Source organism: Vitis vinifera, chromosome 18, assembly GCF_030704535.1.
Source record: "Vitis vinifera cultivar Pinot Noir 40024 chromosome 18, ASM3070453v1".
Lineage (NCBI taxonomy): Eukaryota > Viridiplantae > Streptophyta > Magnoliopsida > Vitales > Vitaceae > Vitis > Vitis vinifera.
Window position 1 is genome coordinate 31,143,757 of NC_081822.1, and position 24,157 is coordinate 31,167,913.

The 24,157-nt window shown below is 30.5% G+C and overlaps 2 protein-coding genes across 2 annotated transcripts; both read left to right on the forward strand.

The window, feature by feature from the left end:
- Nucleotides 1-3,529: 3,529 nt before the first annotated feature.
- Nucleotides 3,530-4,297, forward strand: LOC100246555 (probable L-type lectin-domain containing receptor kinase S.5-like). The gene is made up of 2 exons (XM_010667074.3): nucleotides 3,530-4,042; nucleotides 4,190-4,297. The coding sequence occupies exons 1-2, from the start codon at nucleotides 3,605-3,607 to the stop codon at nucleotides 4,244-4,246; spliced, it is 495 nt and encodes a 164-aa protein (XP_010665376.3). The 5' UTR covers nucleotides 3,530-3,604; the 3' UTR covers nucleotides 4,247-4,297.
- Nucleotides 4,298-20,589: 16,292 nt separating this feature from the next.
- Nucleotides 20,590-23,182, forward strand: LOC104882780 (probable L-type lectin-domain containing receptor kinase S.5). The gene has a single exon (XM_010667150.3). It carries the CDS (start codon nucleotides 21,088-21,090, stop codon nucleotides 23,050-23,052), a length of 1,965 nt encoding a protein of 654 aa, XP_010665452.1. The 5' UTR covers nucleotides 20,590-21,087; the 3' UTR covers nucleotides 23,053-23,182.
- The last annotated feature ends 975 nt before the right edge of the window (nucleotides 23,183-24,157 follow it).

Genomic DNA, 24,157 nt, shown 5'->3' on the forward strand with positions numbered 1-24,157 from the left:
ATTTGTAATATTTTAAATAAAACTCAAAAGGTACATCTTTTTCAAACATCGATCAACTTTTCCATTTTCATAGCCTCCTTTATGCATTAAAAATGTAAAACAAACTTCTGTGTTTTGTTAACTTATTATTGATGACAAGATGAAATATATAGGTTGTTTCTAATAGGTTATGTGTGACAAACTTTCTATTACCCAGACCCGAAATATAATAATACTATGGGCAAAAAACAATTATTATTATTATCAATGTTTTCATAATTGAATTGATCATTTAATAAAATTTTTTTATGGATTCAAGGTTCAATAGTTGGTATGTTTAAGATGAAAAGAAAATTATAATATCTAATTTTATCTTTATGTCTTTTTATTTTATTACTTTAAAATTTTAAAAATTATTATGTTAATTAATTCATGTTATTTTCATACTTATTATTATATATAAGGATGACAACGAGATAGGTTCTGTACGAGTTGCTCCATCACAACCCCATTCGTTTTATTCAAAATAATTCTCTTCCTCATTCTATTAAAAAATGAAATGAGGCAAGACAGGTATGTGAATTTCCCTTACTCATCCCGTCTTGCTTAACTTTTTTTTTTTGAAAAATTATTTTAATTATATTGAAATAAATAAGTAAAATATTATAATTTTTTATAACTTATTTTATTAAAAAGTATATATATAATAGGAAAATAAAAATTAAATTAAATTAAATTAAAATTTAAAATTAATTTTATATATAATGGGTCAGAGCAAGACGGGACAAGGTAATACCCAAACCTCAACTTGAACCTGTCCCAAGTTTTAAAAAAAATCTTAAACTTGTCCCTAATATCACCGTATATTTTAGTTTACAACAATATTAAATGAAAAGGTTGCTTAGTTCAGTGATGCAATCCTTATTTTTATAATTACTGGTTTGTAGCTCAAGTTCTGTGCCGTAGCAAGAAGTGATGGGTTGGGTTGTAAGTAATACTGGGCCTAGAAGAGTGGGAGCGCAATATCAACCGGTCAATTCTCAAGGGAACGGGCATGCGGTTCGACGGCCCAACCACTGATTTGAACGGTTCACCACTGATCTAACTCCTCTTTGGTCCAATCCTATTTTTAAAACCATGATTGTTATAATAATAAATCATGCTATTAATAATAGATTTTACCTTAATAACTCAGATCGAATAATAATATTTGTTTTCTTAATATTTTTTATAATGTTTTATTTTTCCTTTTTCAAAACGTTTCTTAAATTAAATATAACATGAAATAGTGCTGGGAAGGTTTTCCCATCAGATTCATGTTACCTAAGAACTTGTTGGAGGATGGCCTTGTACAAGTCAAACTGATGAGGCTTAGTGATGGAACCACTGGTGTGCATATGTATCCATTGAAATCATTAGCTACAAGAACAATAAGAACAAACTGACTTCGCTACAAGGAATAATTAGTTTCACCTCATTTGACTATAACAATATTTAATCTTATTGTTTCTATAATGGAGGATGAGGAGGATGTATGAGATAAAGTCATAGTTAAAACAAAAATTGAAAAAAAAAATTCTTATTGGAGGTCCATTGATGTGCATCCAATAAGAATTGATATTGGATGGGAAGTCTCAAATTCTTAATTAGTATAAATTCTTTTTCCATAAAGAATATTATATAAAATATTTCCTAAGTTAATATATTATTGTAATATTAGATTTTCTTATAGAATAAAGATAGTTATTGAAAATATGTCTATAAATATTCTAAGTCATGAGGGGAAAAGGTTATGAGTTGGTAAACTTGTAAATATTATACAAGATGGATAAAGATATGAAGAAGAATGAGAGAGTACCTACTGGAATGAGAAGGTTTGTGGTAGGGTAGAAATATGAAGAGCGGGAAAAATATGAGATATTTTGGGAGTCCAATAATTGTATTTGGTTATATCCTCTATAATGTTCTAGTTCTATTCTCTATAATGTTCTTTATTATATAGTATAATGATTCTCTTTCATTCGTAGATATAGACATAGTTGGCTGAATCACGTTAAAACCTTATGTACCGTATATGTTATTGTTTTATTTTTACATTTTTTATTAACGATGTTTGCATCAAAGCTTTTGCCAACACTACAATTGAATCTATGAATTCATCAATTATGAGTTTGGTAGATATGAAAAAAAATTAATTCAAGTATTAATTGCAAGGCTTATCACGAAAAAAAAATTGCACCAATAAATCTAACAATCCACAATATGCGTCAATCCAAAATATATCGTTCTCTCCATTATCTTGAAAAGGCACTTTTGGAAGATCAATAAGAAAAAAAAGGTTAGAAAAGAAAATCATTTTTATATGATTATATTGTATGCAAATATTTATGAGATAAGAGGAAGAAGTCCAAAAATATCCGAACAAATCTCTCAAATTGTATTATACAAACAAAAAAAAATTATATAAATTTTTGGATTATTTGATTAAAAGGGTAGTTGAAAACTCAATTTTGCAAATCTAATCCTCCATAATTTTTAGTCACATTTGAACTAAAATACCCTTTTTTTTGTGAAAATAATTTTTTAAAAAAAAAAACTTATATGTAAATATTTGAAATAGTCTAGATTATTTATGTCAAGAATGAGTTTTTTTTTTTTTGGCCAAATAAATTAGTGTAGCATTGTTCTCAACAAATAGAAAGTTGTGCGAGGTCCACAAACTAAAACTGTGGCTCCAAAAATTATTTTATTTGAAAAAAATAAAAATTTTAAGAGCAATGGTGAGTTGGACCACTCACCAGAGTATAGAGATATGGCTACTTTGGAAATCCACGTGTTACGTTGCCTTGTTTGCACGTGGCATCACATTCTCTGAGATTCTCTGCCACTCATATGTACATCTTATCTTGAAATAAGACAAAATTGCTTTTCAAAGTAATAATAATAATAATACAATGCCTATTATTCTTCTTATTATTATTATTGATTAATTAATTTTCTTTAAAGTTATTTTTTTGGGATCAACTCTCTGCACCATTTGACTCAAATTTTATGAGGGTGATAATTAAGTTGAATATTTATAAATAGAAAATAGAAAATTAAGATTATCCACAAGCATTTAGAAAATTCCATAATAACATCCTTACCATATTAAAATTTTAATTAAATCTTCCTGTGTATGACTAAATTTGGAATATGATGTTTTTTAAATAATATAAGTTTTAAAAAAACCAAGTAATGTTTTTTTTGGTTGAATAATAAAATTTAAAACTAAATATTTTAGTTTTTCTATTAAACTGAAAAACAAACCCTATCTTAAATAAGAAATTTTTTAATTATTAGTAAGCTACAAAGAAATGGAACGAGGGTGGTTGCTGTTTCACAAGATTACAACCATTTTGATTGAAAAAAATAAGGAAAAAATTCTATGAAGAAATTAAATTGGGTCTATATCTTTGCTATTATTTCCCACAAATTAATTTTAAATTAAATTTCCCTTTTTAAGAAAGCATTAACTATTTTTTATAAATATCATTTGTGGAGACAGGAAAAAGAAAATGGGAAAGGATGATGGCAGTTATAATATAGTTCTTCTCCCTGGGATACAGAGAGAAACAGAAGAGGAATGCCCCGAATCATGGCTAGTTTTCACAGCAAAACTGCCCCAGTATTTCAAAAATACTACACAGAACCTTCATGTAGGTACACAAGAATCAACAATGGTAGAATTGGAATCAAAGGTTGTGGCAGAAGTTGGAGAATCAACATAGAGAAAGGGAGGCTTTTCAAGGGAGAAAGAGGGTTTGTGGTGCAATGCTGTAGCTCTTCTTCAACCCCATCAGCTGAGGATCAAAGGGTACTGAGGCTGGTTGGGAAGGTTGCCTTGAGCGAAAAAACGGAGTATGGTAAGGGCCAGTTTGGCTGTTTGGTGAATGAGTATGGCTGGAAGGTGAGAAGGTTGGTTGAGGAGGATGGTGAGATGAGAAAGGTAGCTCAGGTTCAAGCTCAAGCTTTTCATGTGCCTGTGGCCCTCTTCAATGATCTATTCTTTGAGTTCTTTCAGGTTTAGTCTTCTTTTTCCTTTCTTTCTTTCTTTTTTTTGGGGGAGCTTCTTCTTAGTATATTTCATCTCCTCCCATTTGGGGCACCATGTTGCTGTATTTCCCTCTGTAATCAGCTCTCATTTTTCGCTGTTGCATGGAAAATACAGGCTGAAGTGCCTTCTGGGCTTGTATACAAACTTAGGAACTCTCCTCCAGACAGGTAAAAATGGACTATATTTGGAAAATAGAACATTATTTTGAGTTGTTATCTTGTTTTCGATTTGATGGTTTTGATACATTCTTATCATTTTTGTGAGTGCTTTGTATCATCTTGGATATCATTTGCAGCATACTATCCTACATTTGCATATTAACTTTTGTGACAAAAGTGGGATTTGTAGCATACTATCTTAATTTTTAAAAAATTGATTTTGGTTATTCTTCTCACACATTGCTTTATGTGGATTTATTGTTTTAGTGTGTCTAGGTGATGGATGTGTTGCTTCAAAAACTTAGTATAGATTTTAGTGAGAGAGTGCATCTTGGTTAAGACAAGATTATTAGTGAGATTACTGAACCTTAATTTAAGAGTTTGGGGGGTTCATTGTAACTATGTTTTGTGACAAAATTGACAAAAAGGGAGACTGTTGATGCTTTAGAATTGATTGACAATTATGTTCTAATTATGCAATGGTCTGGTACAACTATCCTCAGCTCTTAATGTTTTGATCAAGTTCAAGAGCTTCTCAAGCATTAAAGTTATAGGAGAAGTATGTATACGTCAAATTAATGATGGTATAAATATTTAACACAACTTACTTCCTTGGTTTTAATGGTTTTGATTTAGTTCAAGCTTTTCGAGTTTTGAATATATGGTGAGGTAAGTATGTGTGGATTAAAGTAATCAATGACACTGTAAATATTTTTTTTTTATAAAAAAAATGGAATGCTCGGGTGGTTAATAATACAAGTTTGAATGATGAGTAGTGCAACAATTGAGTAGTGAACAATGCAACATTGGAACCATCAATAGTGAATGTTCAAATATTTCTTGGAATTTTTTTAAAAATTAAATTATAAAAATTCACTTTTAATTTTTTGGAAAAACATATTTTAATTATAAATATTCCAACTTTAATCATTTATTACTTTCCGATTAAAATCCAACTTAAATACCTAGGGTTTTTTTTAAATAAATATCTAAGACTAATTTTTTATGAGTGAATACATGTGCTTTATTTAAATCAAGGATAAAAATATTGATAAATATGGATATATTGGTACTTAGATTTTACGGATATATTGGAAAAATCAATAAAATATCAGTGAATATTTTGACAAAAATATTGGTGAGATAGAAATTGTTCAAAATTCATAAAAATGCGTTGAAAATTTTCAAAAAATGGTAAAATAAGTAAGAATATACATATTAAAGTTATTTTGTAAGTGTAATTAATATAGGTATGATCAAAGATGATATTTATCAAATTCTTTTAGAAAAAATTAGTTTAAGTTCCTTTAATATATTTATATTTATTTATTTTAAAATTTTAAAACTTGTTGTAAAACAAAGTGAGAGAAGAAAAGGAAAATAAGAAAAAGCGAATAGAATGCACGAAGAGAATTGAATTGATTTTCATTAGGGGTCCCTCCCTTTTATAGGGAGCCTTAAAGAGATAAACATCATTACAGATAATCATTCATAAGTTCCCACAATGCTACAAATTCTCACATTTTATAACACTCCCCCTCGGATGATCATAAGAATATGATAATTGCCTTGTTAAAAACCTTGCTAGTAAAACCCAATGGGATAAAAACTGGACGAAGGGAAAAAGAGTGCAATATATCCGTATTAGTATTCTCTCTCTCAAGTAGACATGATTATTATTTCTTCAACATTTCAATTAGTAGATCTCTCAATCTTCGTATTCCAATGTCATACCTTAACTTTTTCAATGTGGTTAAAGGTAACACCTTTGTGAATAGGTCTGTTAGATTATAGCATGACCGAATCTATTGAACATCAATCTCACCTTTCTCTTGGAGCTCATGAGTATAGAAGAATTTAGGGGAGATATGTTTAGTTATGTCACCTTTTATGAATCCTCCTTTAATTTGTGCAAAACAAGCAACATTATCTTCATGTAACTTGGTTGCATTGCCTCTGATGGAAGATAGTCCACATGCTTGTTGAATATGTTGAATCATTGACCTTAACCATACACATTCACGACTTGCTTCATGAATTACAAGAATTTCTGAATGATTTAAAAATGTGGCTACCATTGTTTGCTTGGTTGATTTCCAAGATATTGTTGTATCACCATAAGTAAAAACATATCACATTTGAGATTGAGCTTTATGAGGATCTAAAAGATATCCTGCATCTACATACCCAATCAATTGTGATTTTGATTATTTTGAATAATATAAGCCCATGTCACTTGTTCCAAAAAGGTATCACAATACATGTTTAATCTCATTCCAATGTCTTCTAGTTGGGGCAAAACTATATCTTGCTAGCAAGTTGATAAAGAATGTTATATCTGGTCTAGTACAATTTGCAAGATATATTAGTGCAACGATTGCACTAAGATATGGTACTTCTCGACCAAGCAATTCTTCATTTTCTTTTTTAGGACGGAAAATTTTCTTCTTTGTTCACTTCAAATGAACGGACAACCATAAGGGAATTGAGTGGGTGTGATTTGTCCATATAAAATCATTTTAATACTTTCTCTCTATATGTTGATTGATGGACTAATGTCATTTGAACAATGCTCAATCTGCAAGCCGAGACAATATCTTGTTTTCCCCACATCTTTCATTTCAAATTCTTTATTTAAATAATTGGTTGTTTTTGTGAGCTTTTCAGGAGTCCCTACAAGGTTCAAATCATCCACATACACTACAATTATTGTAAGACCAGTTTTCGATTTCTTGATAAAAACACATGGGCAAACTGGATTATTCACATATCATTCTTTTAATAAATACTCACTCAAACGATTATACCATATGCATCTGGATTGCTTTAATCTGTATAGAGATCTTTGTAGTTTGATTGAGTACATGTTTCGAGGTGTTGTTTTAGGCAATTTGAATCCTTCAAGGATTTTCATATATATGTCACTATCTATAAACCCATATAAATAAGTTGTAACAACATCCATGAGACTCATATCTAGTCCTTTAGAGACTGTTAAGCTTATCAAGTATCGAAATGTGATTACGTCCATTATAGGGGAATAAGTTTCATCATAGTCTATACCAAGTACTTGAGAGAAACCTTGAGCAATAAATCGTGTTTTATATCTTATGATTTCATCATTCTCATTTCATTTTTTTCACAAAGACCCATTTATATGCAATAGACTTTATGTTTCCAGGTATTTGAACTACAACTCTAAATACCTCTCGTTTTTCTAATGAGTTTAGCTCTGTTTGGATTGTTTCTTTCTATTTTGGCCAATCATTCTTTTTTCGACATTCATCCACAATTTGTCGTTCTTGATCTTCACCATTTCTCATGATGTCCATAGCCACTTGGAATGAAAATATATTATCTATGATAATGTTACTATGGTTCTTTGTTTCTCCCATGTGACTCATTGAGATCTCTTCAGTTCTAGATATTGGTATTTGATTAATTTGTGCCTCTTTAAGGGCTAACTGTTTATCAAGTTGGGTTTCATCATTTGACCCTTTCATATTTGTGAACTTTTCAAGAGTACCAAGTTTTTCATATGTTGTTCATTTTTTTTTTAGGAACTAATCCTTTAAGCCAATAGGTCTACCATGCTTCAAGCACTTCTTAGATTCACTTGCTATGGCATTCTCCAATTGTCCTTCAAGGACTTCAATATGTGTTGGGGTATTCACAGTTGGCACGTGTGACTTTGTTACTTTATTTATTTCTGTGAAAGCATTAGGTATCTTATTTGCAAGTCCTTGCAAATGAACAATCCTCTGAACTTTTAGATCTCACTATCTTATACAGGGATCAAGATGAGACAAGGAGGATACATACCATGTAATGTCTCGCCATTCTTTTGGAATTGACTTGCCTCACCCTAATGGTGGGAAAACAATTTCATCAAAATGACAATCTGCAAAGCGTGTAGTAAAAACATCACTTGTGAAAGGTTCAAGATAACAGATAATGGAGGGAGAATTAAAACCAACATATATACCAAGTTGACATTAAGGACCTAACTTGGAACGTTGAGGTAGAGTTATGGGTACATAGACAACACAACAAAAAATACATAAATGTGAAATGTTTGGTTGGGAACCTGAAGTGAGTTGTAAATATGAGCATTCATGATTAGTTATAGGACGAATTCGAATTAAAGTGGTAGCATGAAGAATAGTATGCCTCCAGGCAAACAAAGGCAATTTTGTTCTCAGAGTAGTGGTCTTGCAATTAGTTGTAAACGCTTAATAAGAAATTCTGTTAATCCATTCTGAGTGTGGGTATAAGCAATAGGATATTCAATATCAATACCAACTAACATACAATAATCAAGAAACATCTTAGGGGAGAATTCACCAGCATTATCAAGACGAATTGTCTTAATAGGATGATCAGGGAATTGTGCCTTGAGTCGAATTATTTGAGCAAGTAACCTGGCGAAGACAATATTTCTAGTTGAAAGAAGACAAACATGAGACCAATGGGTTGGTACATTAATTAAAATCATAAAATAATGAAAAGGTCCACTAGGTGGATGAATAGGTCCACAAATATCACCTTGAATGTGTTCTAGAAAGGTCGGTGATTCATATTCAACTTGGTAAAAGATGGACTAATAATTAATTTGCCTTGTGAGCAAGCAACACAATTGTAATATTTAGGCATCGGAATCTTCTAGTTCTTCAAAGGATGCCCAAAAGAATTGTTGATGATACGAGGCATCATAGATAATCCTGGATGACCAAGACATTCATGACAAATCAAAAAAGTTTTTAAGTCACAGAACTTTTGGTTCATGATCAACATACGACTTAATGGGTCTAATGATTGTTTGACCCACAAGAATAAGAATGAAGTTTTTCCAAGATGTGTTTTTTTTCCCAAAAATAACTGAAATAATGAGAAAGTATTCATTACTACCATCATTCATAGTTTTAATGTGATATACATTTCGGCAAATATCCTTGAAACTAAGAAGATTTCGCTTGGATTTAGCATAATAAAGAGCATCATTAATGTTGATTTTATTTCCACTAGGTAAAATAATAGTTGCTCTTCCGGAGCCTTGAATCAAGTTTATAGGACCTAATATTGTATTAACATTAGACTTAACCAATGATAAGTTGGAAAAATATTTTTTGTTACGAATGATTGTGTGTGTTGTGGCACAATTTGCAAGACATGCATCTACATTGGATGTCATATGATGTATCAGGTATAAGAGAAATCCATGCATCTTCAAGTATAAATAAATAAATAAATTTAAATAAGAAATAATAAAATGTGAAATAAACTATAAAATATGAATAATAAATAATGTGTTCAATAGATGGTAACAAAATAAACCTATCTGCAAAGAAAAAAAACATAACATTTAATCATAACAAATATTTCCATCACCAATTAGATGGTCAATTTTCCTATTAGGATTCTCAAAGAAATCTGAAACATCTAAATGGGTTAGATCCACTGGGCCATCACTATCAATGAAGTTCATTTCAACTTTATTTTCCTTTTGCTTTTATTGAGGCTTGATAAAGGTCAGCCAAATGCTTTGAAGTACGATAAGTACTTGATCAGTGTCCTTTCATACCACATCTATGACACTTATTATCACGAGCATGTTTACTTTGTGGTTTTATCCCATTTTCAGGTTATGCCTTTGAATTATTCCACTTTTGGTGGTTTGAGTTGTTTTTTTACTTTGAGAACTACTACAATGAGAAGAATTGTGTTTACCACGACCTCGACTAGGACCACATCTTCTACCTCGACCTTGTCCTATCCACGTATTTGTCCATGTCCAAGAGTTTGAACAGATGTGGCATTGGCTTTAGGCAACATACCCAATAAGATAAGATTGATGGTTTTTTTTTTTTATAGTAAAAACTCATTATTTTGTTCAGCCACAAGAAGACATGAGATAAATTATGAATATTTAGTGAAACGACTTTTTCAATATTGCTGCTGTAGGAGCACATTCAAGGCATGAAAAGTTGTAAATATTTTTTCAAGCATATCTTCTTCAGTAATTTTTTCTCCACACAATTTAAATTGTAAGCTAATTTTGAATAAGGTCGAGTTGTAGTCACTAACAGACTTGAAATCTTGTAATCTCAAGTGCATCCAATCATAGCGTGCCTTTGGAAGGATTATGGTTTTTTGGTGGTCATATCATTCCTTTAGATTATTCCAAAGGATTAAAGGATCTTTGATCATAAGGTATTCACCTTTTAATCCTTCATCAATGTGACGACGAAGGAATATTAAAGCTCTGGCGCTATCCTGCAGGGATGCGTCGTTTCCTTATTTAATGGTATTTCTAATATTCATTGCATCTAGATGAATTTCAGCATCCAGAACCCAAGATAAGTAGTTCTTGCCTGAAATATCAAGGGCAACAAATTCAAACTTTGCAAGGTTTAACATTATCTGAAAAACTATATATATAGCATAATATGAACGAGAAAAATATTTCAATTATTGGAATAAACTATGAATAAATTAACAAAATTCTTTAACAATATTTCAAGTAAATAATATTTAAAAATATAATAACCTAAGATTTATCAATTATAAATATGGTAAATCAAGAAAACTTTGTTGATATAATGTGTAAAAACTATACAGATGAGCAAATAATAGAACAACTTTATAAAGCCAACTTGATAAAAAAGCTGATAGATATAGAAATAATAAATCAATTTACAATTCAATCAAAAGTTAAAGAAAACATAGAAATAGTCTCAAACGAGTCAATAAATACAATAAATGAAGAAAAAGAATTTGTAAATGTAAAAAATGAAATAGTAAGATATAATAAGTCGTACAGTAAGCCAAAAGGACATCAATGGAAAACTAAAACAGAACCTTCTAGTTCTCTGCAACCAATATATGAATATGGAACAATACTAGATATAGATAATACACAAGATCTCAGGAAAACCATAGAAAATTGGGAGCAATCTTTAAATTTAGCAGGTGTAGTAGTATTCTTTGAAAACCAATAAGAAATTTATGAATTTTGTAAAAACACCCTTAGAAGAACCGTATTACAGTTCCTTAGAAACATGGAACAAGAAAACAATAGTTATTTTCAAGAAGTTAGAAATAATTTTAGCATATCTGTACTTATAAATTTAGTAAAACTATATTTTTTAGGAACAACTCAAGAAGATGTAAAAGAACCCGCAATACACCTTCATAAGTTAGAGCAATTAAAATTATGTAACCTTTTGTATATAAGGGAATATGAACAAAAATTTAGGAAATATGCAATCCTTGCTAGAGTAGATAAAACCCCTGCATATTTAAATAAATATATATTAAAAATACAAGGACTCATAGGACTTAGACTATGGAATGAATTTACAACCTCCGAATATAAAAACTCTCCTTATATAGGTGCTAGAATAGAATTTGTAAAAAATTGGTTAGAAAGAGAATGTGTAAGTATAGGAAAAAAAAGTCAAATAAAGAAACAAAATATAAATCAACAACTTTGTAGAAAATTACATATAGGAGAAAATTTAGACATAGGATATAGAAAATATAAGTTTAGAAAACACAAGAAATATACACAAGAAATATAATAAATTTTTAAGAAGAAAGTCAAGAACCTTTTATAAAAAAAACGTCCATACCAAACAATATTAAAAAACCTGGAAAGTTTTGGATAAAGAGAAAAAGAACCACATAAAGAAAAAGACAGTGTAAATGTTATTTGTGTGGTCAGGAAGGCCATATAAGATCTGAATGTCTTGAACTTAAAAAACCATTAAATGAACGAAATAGAAAAACTCAAGTAAAAATAAATCTAATAAATGAATATCAGGTAGATAGTGAAGAAGAAGAACTTATTAGTGAATTAGATTTTGAAAGTGAAAATTCAAGTGTGTATAGTATAGATGGTAGATAAACTGAAAAAAAAAAAAAAAAGGAAATTTGTATGATCGTTGAAAAAGAGGAAAATCAACCTAAGAAAACCCCTTTAAATTTTGAAAACCTTGTTCAACCTTTAGAAAGTAAAATAAAACCTTATAATATATGGAAAGATTTACAAATAATAATAAAAGGAAAAATCTCGGAAGAAGAGGAAGGCAGTTGTTCAAACCCTAAAGAAATAAAAGAGCCACTAAATCCTGAAAAAACAACCATACAAACAATAGAACAAATAAATATGGCAAATAAAGTTAAATCTATCATTTTTCCAACAACAATTAAATTAAAAACCATAGAATTAAAAGGTAGACGCAATGTTAGATACTGGAGCCAGTAAAAATCTTTTATTTGAAACCTTAGTACCTCAGGAAGACCAGCAAACATTAGTTCAACCAGTAGAGTTAGTCCAATATAATCAACAAAAACTAATACTAACCAAGTATATTTCAAACGTACCAATCATAATTAATAACATAACCTTAGTTTACCCCAAACTTATCTTGTACCTACTATAAGTTTATATCCTTTTATTTTAGGTTTAAATTTTGTACATTCTTTACAAGAAGGGATAACAATACAAAATAACCAAATCAGCTTTCATCCTAAAACTACAACAATTGTTTATACAAACATGGAAAATGTATTAAATAAAAATCATAATGTAACATCTCATCAAATTAACAAAGTAAAAGCACAAAAGGATAGCATAATTAATGACTACTCAGAACAATTAAGAAATGTAGATAGATTAAAAAAACTTATATTAGAAGCAGAAAAAATAGGAATCATAGGAGAAGATCCACAAAAACATTGGAATAAAAATAAAACAACCTGTAAAATACCAATTAAAAACCTAGATTTAACAATAAAAACGGCAGATATTGCATGTAACCTTATATATACAAAAGAATTTAAAATTCAAATAGAAGAACTGTTACAAAATAACCTCATAAAACCAAGTTTTAGTCCCCATAGATCCTCTATCTTTTTAGTTAGAAACCATAATGAAGAAAAACGAGGAAAAGCTAGGATGGTTATTAATTATAAAAGACTGAATGATAATACATATGATGATGCCTATAAAATTCCAAATAAAGATTCTTTAATCTATTCAAGGATGTAAATATTTTTCTCAACTAGATTGTAAAAGTGGATTTTGGCAAATTAGATTAGAAGAAGATAGTAAACCATGGACAGCGTTTTCATGTCCTTGTGGATTATATGAATGGAATGTAATGCCATTTGGACTAAAAAATGCTCCTCAGATTTTCCAACGAATGATGGATAATATTTTTGGTAAATATTTTTTTGTTCTTGTATATATCAATGATATTCTTGTTTTTTCATATACTCTTCAAGAACATATAAAGCATTTAGAATTTGTTTTTGAAAAACTAATTAGTCATGGATTAATAGTAAGTAAAAAGAAATTGAAATTATTTAAGACCCAAATAGAATTTTTAGGATTAGAATTAGAAGATGGGCAAATAAAACTGCAAGATCATATAGTACAAAAAATAAATAATTTTCTAGATAAACTCAAAGACTTTAAAACCCTTCAAAGTTTTTTAGGATTATTAAATTATTCTAGGCAATATATTAAACACCTTAGTAGATTAGCTGGACCCCTTTATAGTAAAACAAAAAACACGGGGCAAAGATATTTTAACCAAGAGGATATTAAACTTGTACAAAAAATAAAAGAACTTGTGAAGCATCTTCCAACCTTACATTTACCCTTAGAAAAAGGAATATAAAATAGTTCAAACTGATGCTAGTCAAACAGGATGGGGAGGTATACTTTTAGCAATAACTAATATAGGAGAAGAAAAACTTTGTAGATATTGTAGTGGAACTTTTAATGATTATAAAAAGAACCTTAGTTCTACAAACTTAGAAATTGGAGCAATAACATTAGTCTTAGAAAAATTTCAATTATTTTTTAACCAAGAACAATTTACTTTAAGAATCGATTGTGAGAATATTAAAAAATTCTTTGAAAACAAGAATTCTTCAAAATTGTCCACCAAAAGATGGATAAAGTTTCAAAACTCTTTAATTGGTTTCAAACCTAAATTTGAACATATTAAAGGAAAAGATAATATATTAGCAGATTGGTTAAGTAGACAAATAATTAATAATGTTAATAATACTAATGATTGATTTTATGATTACAGGAACATGGTTCAAAGAAAACCTACTAAAGCTAGAACCTTTCAATATGGAACCATATGTCTAAACGAAGTGTTGAATCCAAATATGAGGTTTAACTCTTTATTTTCTCAAAGCCTTTTTGAAGAGCATAAGGTTATTGTAGATAATTTTTGGTATCTAAAACCACAGAGTTTTCCAAACCAAAATTTAGAATACGCTTATGGAAAAATCGTGTCAACTTTAGCCCTACATTTACAAAACCTTCAAAACCAACTGATTGCCTTAAAAACCCAAAAATTTAAAAACCTCAAAATCCAAGAAAATCGGGAAAAACTGATATAAGATTTGAAAACCAGTATAGTGTCAACCAGTCAAACCAGTTGTTCGAACAGTCAACCTAAAGTAATTAGTTTAATTAAGAAATTAGCTTTTCTGTCTAAACAATATGAAAAACTTGTTAAAAACCTAATTGGAGTTGATAACTACTCTTTAGTCGAAACTTTTTTTTTTTCTGCAAACCCAATATAACAAAGTGTTTAAAAATCAAGAACTTTTGTATAAAAATTTTAAAACCAAAAATGTCGGGATAAAAACAGGGTATATGGCATATCATGACCCTAAATTTTTCTTTGTTATATATCTAGCTTATGTAAATATGTCTCTTATAAATAAAGAAATTTTTTATCTAGTACCCCAGTTCATGGAATAGGGAATTTAAAAAAATGTTTTTATGAACCATGTATCTCAAATCCTTGAAAATTTCCCAGAAAAATTGAAAAATATTTTAACTTATCTTTTTAAAACCGAAAAGCAGATAGACATTTCTTTTGAAATCATTCCACCTTTATTTCAAACTGATGGATCAGTAGTATCAGCCTATCACCATGTATATATAAAACATAATAAAGAACCACTCATCCCTCAACAAGAACCAGAATGGGAAATGACCCGTTCAAATGAATCTCTAGAATTTTTTACTCGCTTTAGAGCTTTTTAGATTTATGATCTTAAACCAACCCAGAACAAATTATTTCATCTCATTGGTGAGACAAAAACTATGTCCATATGGAGAAACAAACCTTTAGAATACATCATTGTTCCAAAACCTTTTATTACTTCTAAAGAACAGGATTTTATAACCGAGCTCAGTGTAGATATACCAGAACCATCTTCCTACCTCAGCGATGACGCATTATTTTGGAAAAACCTGGACAATGAAAGTTATCATAATCTACAAAATGCAATGGAAGGATGATGACATCAATTACGACATTGAAGCAGTAAATGCGTCTTCAACTACAAAAATTCAATGTAGCAGTACAAGCTCAGAAGCAGTAAAGGCATCTACAAGCCACGTATTATGCATGTGATTAAAAAAAGAAGAAAAAGACAAGAAGAAAGTGGAAGAAGTACAAGTCGGATGGTAAAAGAAAACAAAAGAAAATAAAAGTCAAATCTCATAAAAACTTTACCATCTTTGTATTCATTTTGTAGTTATTTTGTACCAAACCTCTAAACACCTTGTAAATATTTTTCCTACCGTCCATCAACTGCCCTAACCACTTAAATTAATTTTCACATGTCACTTGTAAATGCTTTGTCTATAAATTAGTTATAGTAGAAGAAAGAAGTGTGGTGTCTGAAGGAGTGTGCAAAAGTGTGTGTAAATGTGTCTGTGAAAGAAAGGTGTATCTTCAGCCTTGTAAATTCATCAACAATAAGAAAGTAAGAATTTTTTTTGTTAAATTTTTGCTCATTTAGAATTTATTTTATTTTGTATATTTTTCTTACCCTTAGGGGGTAAAAGGGGTAAAAAGGTAAAGTAGAGAAATGAAAATTATTTGAATTATTTTTTAGTTTTCTTTACTAGTTAATACCTACAATATACATGGATCCTTTTTATATATAATGTTCCTGTTGAACATAAAAAAAAAAAAAAAAAATCAGGTTGTTTAGAAAATTTTGGGTGTAAAATTAGATTTTAAAACTAGAGTCTTTAGTCTTAACCCTTGACCTGTAACCCGCTTTTGCCAAAACTTTGGTGTGTTAGGGAGACTTTGTCTGGTCAAAAGGGGGGTATTACCTTGACACGAAGTGATGTTTTAAAATTTTTGAATATTATTACCTGAATTTTTTAGATATCCAATTTCAAAAACTTAACTTTTATACATTAAATGGTTTCATACTATAAGTAGAGAGCTTTAAGTTAAATATATATTAAAATAATAAGTGTTTGAAAATTTTTATATTAAAATAATGAGTGTTGGAAATGTTTATATTAAAATAATAAGTATTTGAAAATGTTTATATTATTTTTATGTTACTTTAAGTTAAATATATATTAAAATAATAAGTGTTTGAAAATGTTTATATTAAAATAATGAGTGTTTGAAATGTTTATATTAAAATAATAAGTATTTGGAAATGTTTATATTATTTTAATATTAGTAATAAATGCATTCACACTTTAATTGAATTTAAAAGCTTTCATTTTGAACAGAGATTTCAAAACCCCTGTCATTATCTTGACTCTGTGTGTGGTTGTTGTTACTTTAAGTTAAATAAATATTAAAATAATAAGTGTTTGAAAATATTTATATTAAAATAATGAGTGTTTGAAATGTTTATAGTAAAATAATAAGTATTTAGAAATGTTTATATTATTTTAATGTTAGTAATAAATGCATTCACACTTTAATTGAATTTAAAAACTTTCATTTTGAACGGAGATTTCAAAACTCCTATCATTACCTTGACTGTGTGTGTGAATAGAAAACTATTGTTTAACTGATGTTGTTGTAGATGGGAAAAAGTTGGTATCAAAGCTTCTCTGTGTATTGTAGTATATTAATTAGGAAATGAGACTATAGATTCAAATTAATTTTCAGAGTACCGAACTTTATCTTACCCCATTTAAAGTCTGATTATATTTGCTTGATTTATTCTGCATATTTATTTACTCTACTTATTTGATATGAATTAATGTCTGTTATTCCTTATCCTCCTGGTATATATAATATAGATTACGATTGTGTAAAAGAACTTAATAATAGGTTCTATGCTCAACGTAAAGAATTTAGGGAAACTTGTGATAAATTGCATAATTTAAGAACTACTGTAAAAAATTTAACCACTGATATAAAAAACCTAACCTCTCTTAAATATTTAAACGAATATGAAGTAGCTATACAAGAAGCTTTTGACGAACTTTTTGCTACGTTAACCTTAATTAAAAGAGAAATTATAAAATATTATATTGATAATTTATATGCTAGTTCATCTCATTAGGAAACATTAAAACTAATGAACCCTCATCTACAAACCCAAGAGGTAAAACAGTTAAAATTTCTAGTAGAAACACAATTAAAAATAACAAATGTAGTCTTACAAGAACATAGGAAACAAATTCAGGAAGAAAACCAAAGTAATATCGGCCAAAATAATATAGATTGTTTAAAAGAAATCAAGAAAAGATAAATAAAACCTGTAGAAAAACTAAACACTGTCTTAGAAATTAGAAAAGAAGCTGGAAGACTTCAAGAACCATAACTTGCTAAGAAATAACCTAGATTATATCAAAGAACAATTAGTTAGAGAAGAAAATTTTGTTAGAAAATGTTTATATTATTTTAATGTTAGAAATAAATGCATTCACACTTTAATTGAATTTAAAAACTTTCATTTTGAACGGAGATTTCAAAACCCCTGTCATTAACTTGAATGTGTGTGTGAATAGCAAACTGTTGTTGAAACTGATGTTGCTGCAGATGGGAAAAGCCTTTCTATTTCTCTAAAGAAAGAAAAAGCCTTTCTATTTCTCTGAAGAGAGAAAAAGACTTTCTATTTTTTTTGCAGAGATTATTCGTGTTGATAGCGTGTTGTAAAATAAAGTGAGAGAAGAGAAGGAAAATAAGAAAGAGAGAATAAAATGCACGGAGAGAATTGAATTGATTTTCATTACGAGTCCCTCTCTTTTATAGAAAGCCACAAAGAAATAACGGATAATCATCCATGAGTTCCCACAATGTTACAAATTCTCACATTTTATAACAAAATTATTTTTATTAAAACATGTTTTATTATTTTTTAAATAAAAAATTAAATTGATTTATATAAAATATTTTATTTAAGATTTAATTTCTAAAATTTTATTACAAATTTGTGGTAACACTTTTTGCTATTAACATTAATTTATTTAAATAATTAAAATTATTGAAAATTATATTAATAATTTATCTTATCAAATAAATTTTAATTAATAAAATATTAGAACTTTTTATATTTTAACAAATTTGAATAAATTTTTATTTTTCATATTTTAAAATAAAAAGATTTAAAATTAAATAAAATTAAAAGGATAAATAAAAAAAATTAAAAGTGAAGTGATAGTAATTTTTTAAAATAGGATAATTGAGATAAAAATGAAAAATAAAAGGATAATATAAAATAAAAGGTTAATATAAATTTAGAATAAAAGATAAGTTAGAAAAAACAAAAAATTGGATTTTAGAAAAACAATTGTGATTTTAGAAAAATTGGCGATGTTTTGCCAAAAGGTCCTAGCCTGAACAAAATGTTGAGGTAATCTACTAAGGAGCATGAGGTACTAAGTGTTAGACTAATATAAGAGTACCATTGAAAACATGTGCATTCAGATAAAGTAAAACAATATATCTTCTTTTCAGATTTAATAGATTGTTTATGTGGTAATTTGACTAGTGGTTGTCTACTATATTACTTTTTATATCATCAACCCTTACAAATTAATAGACTAAAGTCCAGTGGTTTCATAAGTTTAATTAAAGAGCAAACTAGGCACATTAATATGAATAAATCAGACAAGAAGCCATATTCATCTCAACCCAGAGTTTGCATTATGATAACATTTAGAATCATAAAAAAACTGCAGTAAAACAATAGAAGTACATATTATTGCTTATTAGTTTAAATCAGCAGGTATGGCTACAATTTTTCCTGGCGTGTACAAAATGAAAGAAAGAAAGCTCTATACATGTAGCAAGCTAACTCATCTGTATTGATTAAAGACTAGATCATCTTATGAAGATTCTTAGTTTGAATTAGGAACTTGGAGGTAGCACAAGTGAACACCAGAAAGACTATATAGAGAGCTTATCATCCAAAGAACCAGTCCATCTCAGTGAGTAGCTCACCTATTCATGTATCTTTCTCAATTCCAATTTAATATTGCAGATTTGCATTCATCCCTTCTATATATGTCTCCGGCCTTTTTATCTTGCTCCAACTAATCAATTAGCTTTAATAGGACAATAAAGTTGCAGAATTCTGGGAATATATGAGTGATAAGTTCAATTCAGTTAAGCCTCAAACTCAATTCATCAAGGAGTTCATATTACCAAATAATACTAGACGAATAATCAAATTAAGCAGAAGATTCTTATTCATCATGCATGCTTAAGTTTTCTTGCAGACAACATCAGTAAGTAATTGTACTGTTTCAAGAAACTGCACATCATTTTATGTTCATTGTTCTAAACATTGCTTCATATCAAATCAGCCCAAGTGGAATCCATAATATTAATAGTTTTGTACTATAAATTTGTGCAGCACATTCATATACATCAGCTCTTCTAAAATACTTTAGGGTTTTGTTAATGAACTAGAACTACATAGATTTCACGTATACTTCTCTGTCAAACACCCAGGTTAGATGGATCTTCTCCCAGCCCAGTACCAGCAATTGTTAATTTCTGTATGATTTTGGATGATGTTTGAGGAAACTTCTGAAGAAGCCATCATATGTTTTTTCGAGGAAGTGGAAAGAAAAGGAAAAAGGGAGCGGGACAACGCCGGTCCTCACTCTTGGGGAGCAAAATTTTCCAACTTCTATTAGAAGTCTTATTCAAAACAAGGAAAAGTCTTGATATTGTACGTGTCAATAATTCCGATAAGGACTTATTCCTAGAAACCAGTTAGCAGGGTAGGGACTGAGGGCTTATTCCTAGAAACTAGTTAGCAGGGATAGGGACTGATGAGGCAGGGCCTGCTTAATATTCTATAAAGGTTCCGTCATTGAATGTTATAGACATGAAGGTCAAGGAAGGCTGCGTCATTGAATGTAGAAAGATGAAGATAGTTACATGGTAGAACTCATGATTTTCATTTTTATCAACAATGACTTTTGAAGTAAGCTATTAGTTTATAAGACTACATCTTGGCTAGTCGATGGTTGAAGATCAGTAAACCGAAATATGTATTATTAGGAACAAATAATCCAACTTATTCTCAAAATAATTTGATGAGAATAGATGCAGTAGAGCTGAGGACAAAGACTTTTAATCGGCAATGTATAGATCAATAGTCATGATCTCTTATACCCAAAATTACAGGTTTGTGATCAACCATCACCATGATGATCAATTAGAAGTCATTTTCTCTATAAGCATGTGGGGTCAATAGCATTACGAAACAGATTCCGATGGTATGAACTTTGTAAATTCATAGAGAGTTTCATCAAGGTATAAACTTAATTTTCATTATCGCAACCAGATTCTACGGAAGAAACCTAACCATAATTCTAGAACTTTGAAAATTCTTTTAACTTTGAAAATTCTAGAACTTTGAAAATTCACCTTCATCAGGCCTGTCATACACGTAGAAGAGAACATCTTTCCTTTAAATAGGGCTTATTGCAAAGATGTTATCATAACCTTTCCTTCGTATATCCCATAAAAGCCATTTTTTTAGCTTTTCTTCAGTTCTCTGCGTCTTTGTATTCAGTTAATTAACAGCATGTTAGGTATAAGTCATTTTACGTACTTTTCCCCAGTGGTTGTTGAGTCTCTACTTCTAGCACTTCTCTTGGTTGGTTCTTTTAGTCCAGTTGAATGTTTCCATTTCAAATATCAGTTCTTCAATGATTCTACTGAGAATGATTTCCTCTTAACGGATTCACAGATAACTCAGGATGCCATCCAAGTTACATATGATGTTTCTGGAAATCCTATTACAAATTTGTCTGGCCAGGCCCTGTATAAAAGGCCATTCAAGCTGTGGAGTGAAAGCAAAGGCACAGCATCCTTCAATACGACCTTTGTGCTCAGAATCACTCCGAGGACAGATCCAGGTGGTGAAGGCTTGGTCTTTATCTTAACTGGACGTGCCACTCGTCCAGAGAACAGTGAAGGGAAATGGCTTGGGATTGTGAATGCAAGCACAAATGGATCAGCTCAAAACCAGATAGTGGCAGTAGAATTTGACACAAGGAAAAGCTACATGGAGGACCTGAGCAACAACCACATTGGCGTGAACGTGAACAGCGTCTACTCAATCAAACAAGCGAACCTAAGCATCAATCTTTCAAGTGGCACCGATATAACAGTGAAGATTCAATATGATGGGAAAAATTTGAGTGCCTTTGTTGGAACGCAGATGAAGGCTCCAGCAATCGCTCTTCCTATTAACCTCTCAGACCATCTGCCACAGAATGTTTTTGTGGGATTCTCGGCTTCAACAGGGAATCACACTCAACTGAACTGTGTAAGGTCATGGGAATTCAGTGGTTCGAGTGTAGATGAAGATCCTGACCTGTTATGGGTCTGGATCATGGTTCCAGTAACAGTTTTGGTTAGTGGGGTGGCCTTCTATTTCTCTTGGAAATGGAAATGTGGAAAGCAGGAGGAAGAGGAGGATGATCCGAGGGTAGAACAACAGATTCAAGGCTCATCCACAGCTCCAAGGAAATTTCGACTGAAAGAACTTAAAGCTGCTACGGAAAATTTCAACTCCAAGAATGAGCTTGGCAAAGGTGGATTTGGGACAGTCTACAAAGGATTCTTGAAGAATAAGGAGGTAGCTGTGAAAAGATTTTCAATGAATTCACATCAAAGCAACCAAGATTTTATAGCAGAAGTCACAACAATCAGCAATCTACATCACAAAAATCTTGTCAAATTAGTTGGATGGTGCTATGAAAAAAGGGAACTCCTAATAATATATGAGTTCATGCCAAATACGAGCCTAGACAAGCTCATATTCTGCAAAAAATCCGATGTGGAGAATCCAATCACACTGAATTGGGAAACAAGATATGGAATCATTTGCGGGGTGGCTCAGGCATTGGACTATCTTCACAATGGATGCGAGAAGAGGGTGCTTCACCGAGACATAAAAGCGAGCAATATAATGTTGGATTCAGATTTCAACGCCCGATTGGGGGATTTTGGATTGGCTAGAATTATTCAACTGAATGATCAAACTCACCACTCAACAAAAGAGATTGCAGGGACACCTGGGTATATGGCTCCAGAAAGTTTTCATACCGGTAGGGCTGCCGTTGAAACTGATGTATATGCCTTCGGTGTTCTTGTACTGGAAGTTGTCTGTGGAAGAAAGCCTGGAGATCAAAGCGTGAACAACAAATACAACAACGGGATAGTGGATTGGGTATGGGAATACTATAGGAGACAAAGGATTCTGGATGTCGTAGATTTGCGACTGAATGGGGTTTTCCACAAGGAGCAGACTGAATATGCACTGATGTTGGCATTGTCTTGTTGTCATCCCAACCCGTACCAGAGGCCATCCATGAGAATTGCTTTAAGGGTTCTCACAGGAGAGGTAGACCCACCAGTTATCCCCATTGAAAAACCTCCTTTTGTGTGGCCAGCCACACCTCCGGTCTCTTTCAGGGAGGATTTGGAGTATCCTCCCACAGAAGGCCTGCTCTCTCCACCTTCAGAACTCATTGGGAGATAAATCAGGCGGAAAACTTGCTCCAGTAGGTCTTGCATGTCTTCTTTTTCCTTGCGTGAAGTGATGTCCACCTTCAACTGTATATGATGCTTGGCGTTTTTATTAGGTGTCTTGGATAATTTGTCCTTGTATTTTTAAGGCATGAGCACCCGATATTCAATCTGTGTGTCTCATAAGTTTACTTAATTAAGTCTTCCTAGGTATATCGAACTTGAGTTTGAGGTTAGGAAAATGGAGCTTAGATGGTTCGTTGATGTTGTATATGCTGGTTCACAGTACTTGGCACTATATATGTCATATTGAAAAACTTGTCTCAATAAATTAGATTGACCCAGAGGGAGTAAATGCGTTTTGTGCTTTAAAATTTTAAGCCTCGATCGATTAGGTAGAAGTTCCATAAATGTTCATTGAATATAGCGCTAATTGTGTTCAAAATAATTTTTCTGGAATTTAATGCATAGATGGAAAAGTCTTCCATGCAAACCACTCTCAACCATCCAATTACCTTGTTAATATAAAGAGAACTCTCCCAACAAAGGTTTCCTTGTAAATACATCATCATAATGATGAACCTCTTTTAGAATTATTGCAAAGCATTTATAGTGGATTTAGCATAATAAAGAGCATCATTAATGTGGATTTTAGTTCCACTAGGTAAAATAATAATTGCTCTTCCAAAGCCTTGAATCAAGTCTACAGGACTTAATATTGTATTAACATTAGACTTAACTAACAATAAGTTGGAAAAATATTTTTTATCACAAAGGATTGTGTGTGTTGTGGCACAATCTACAAGGCATGCCTCTACATTGGATGCCGTATGATGTATCAAGGTATAAGAGAGATCCATGTATCTTCAAGTATAAATAAAGAAGAAAAAAAATTAAATAAGAAATAATAAAATGTGAAATAAACTATAAAAGATGAATAATAAATAATGTGTTCAATAGATGATAACAAAATAAACCTATCCATAAAGAATAAAAACATAACATTTAATCATAACAAACATTTCCATCACCAATTAGATAGTCAATTTTCCCATTAGGATTCTCACAGAAATCTGAAACTTCTAAATGAGTTAGATCCACTGGGCCATCACTATCAA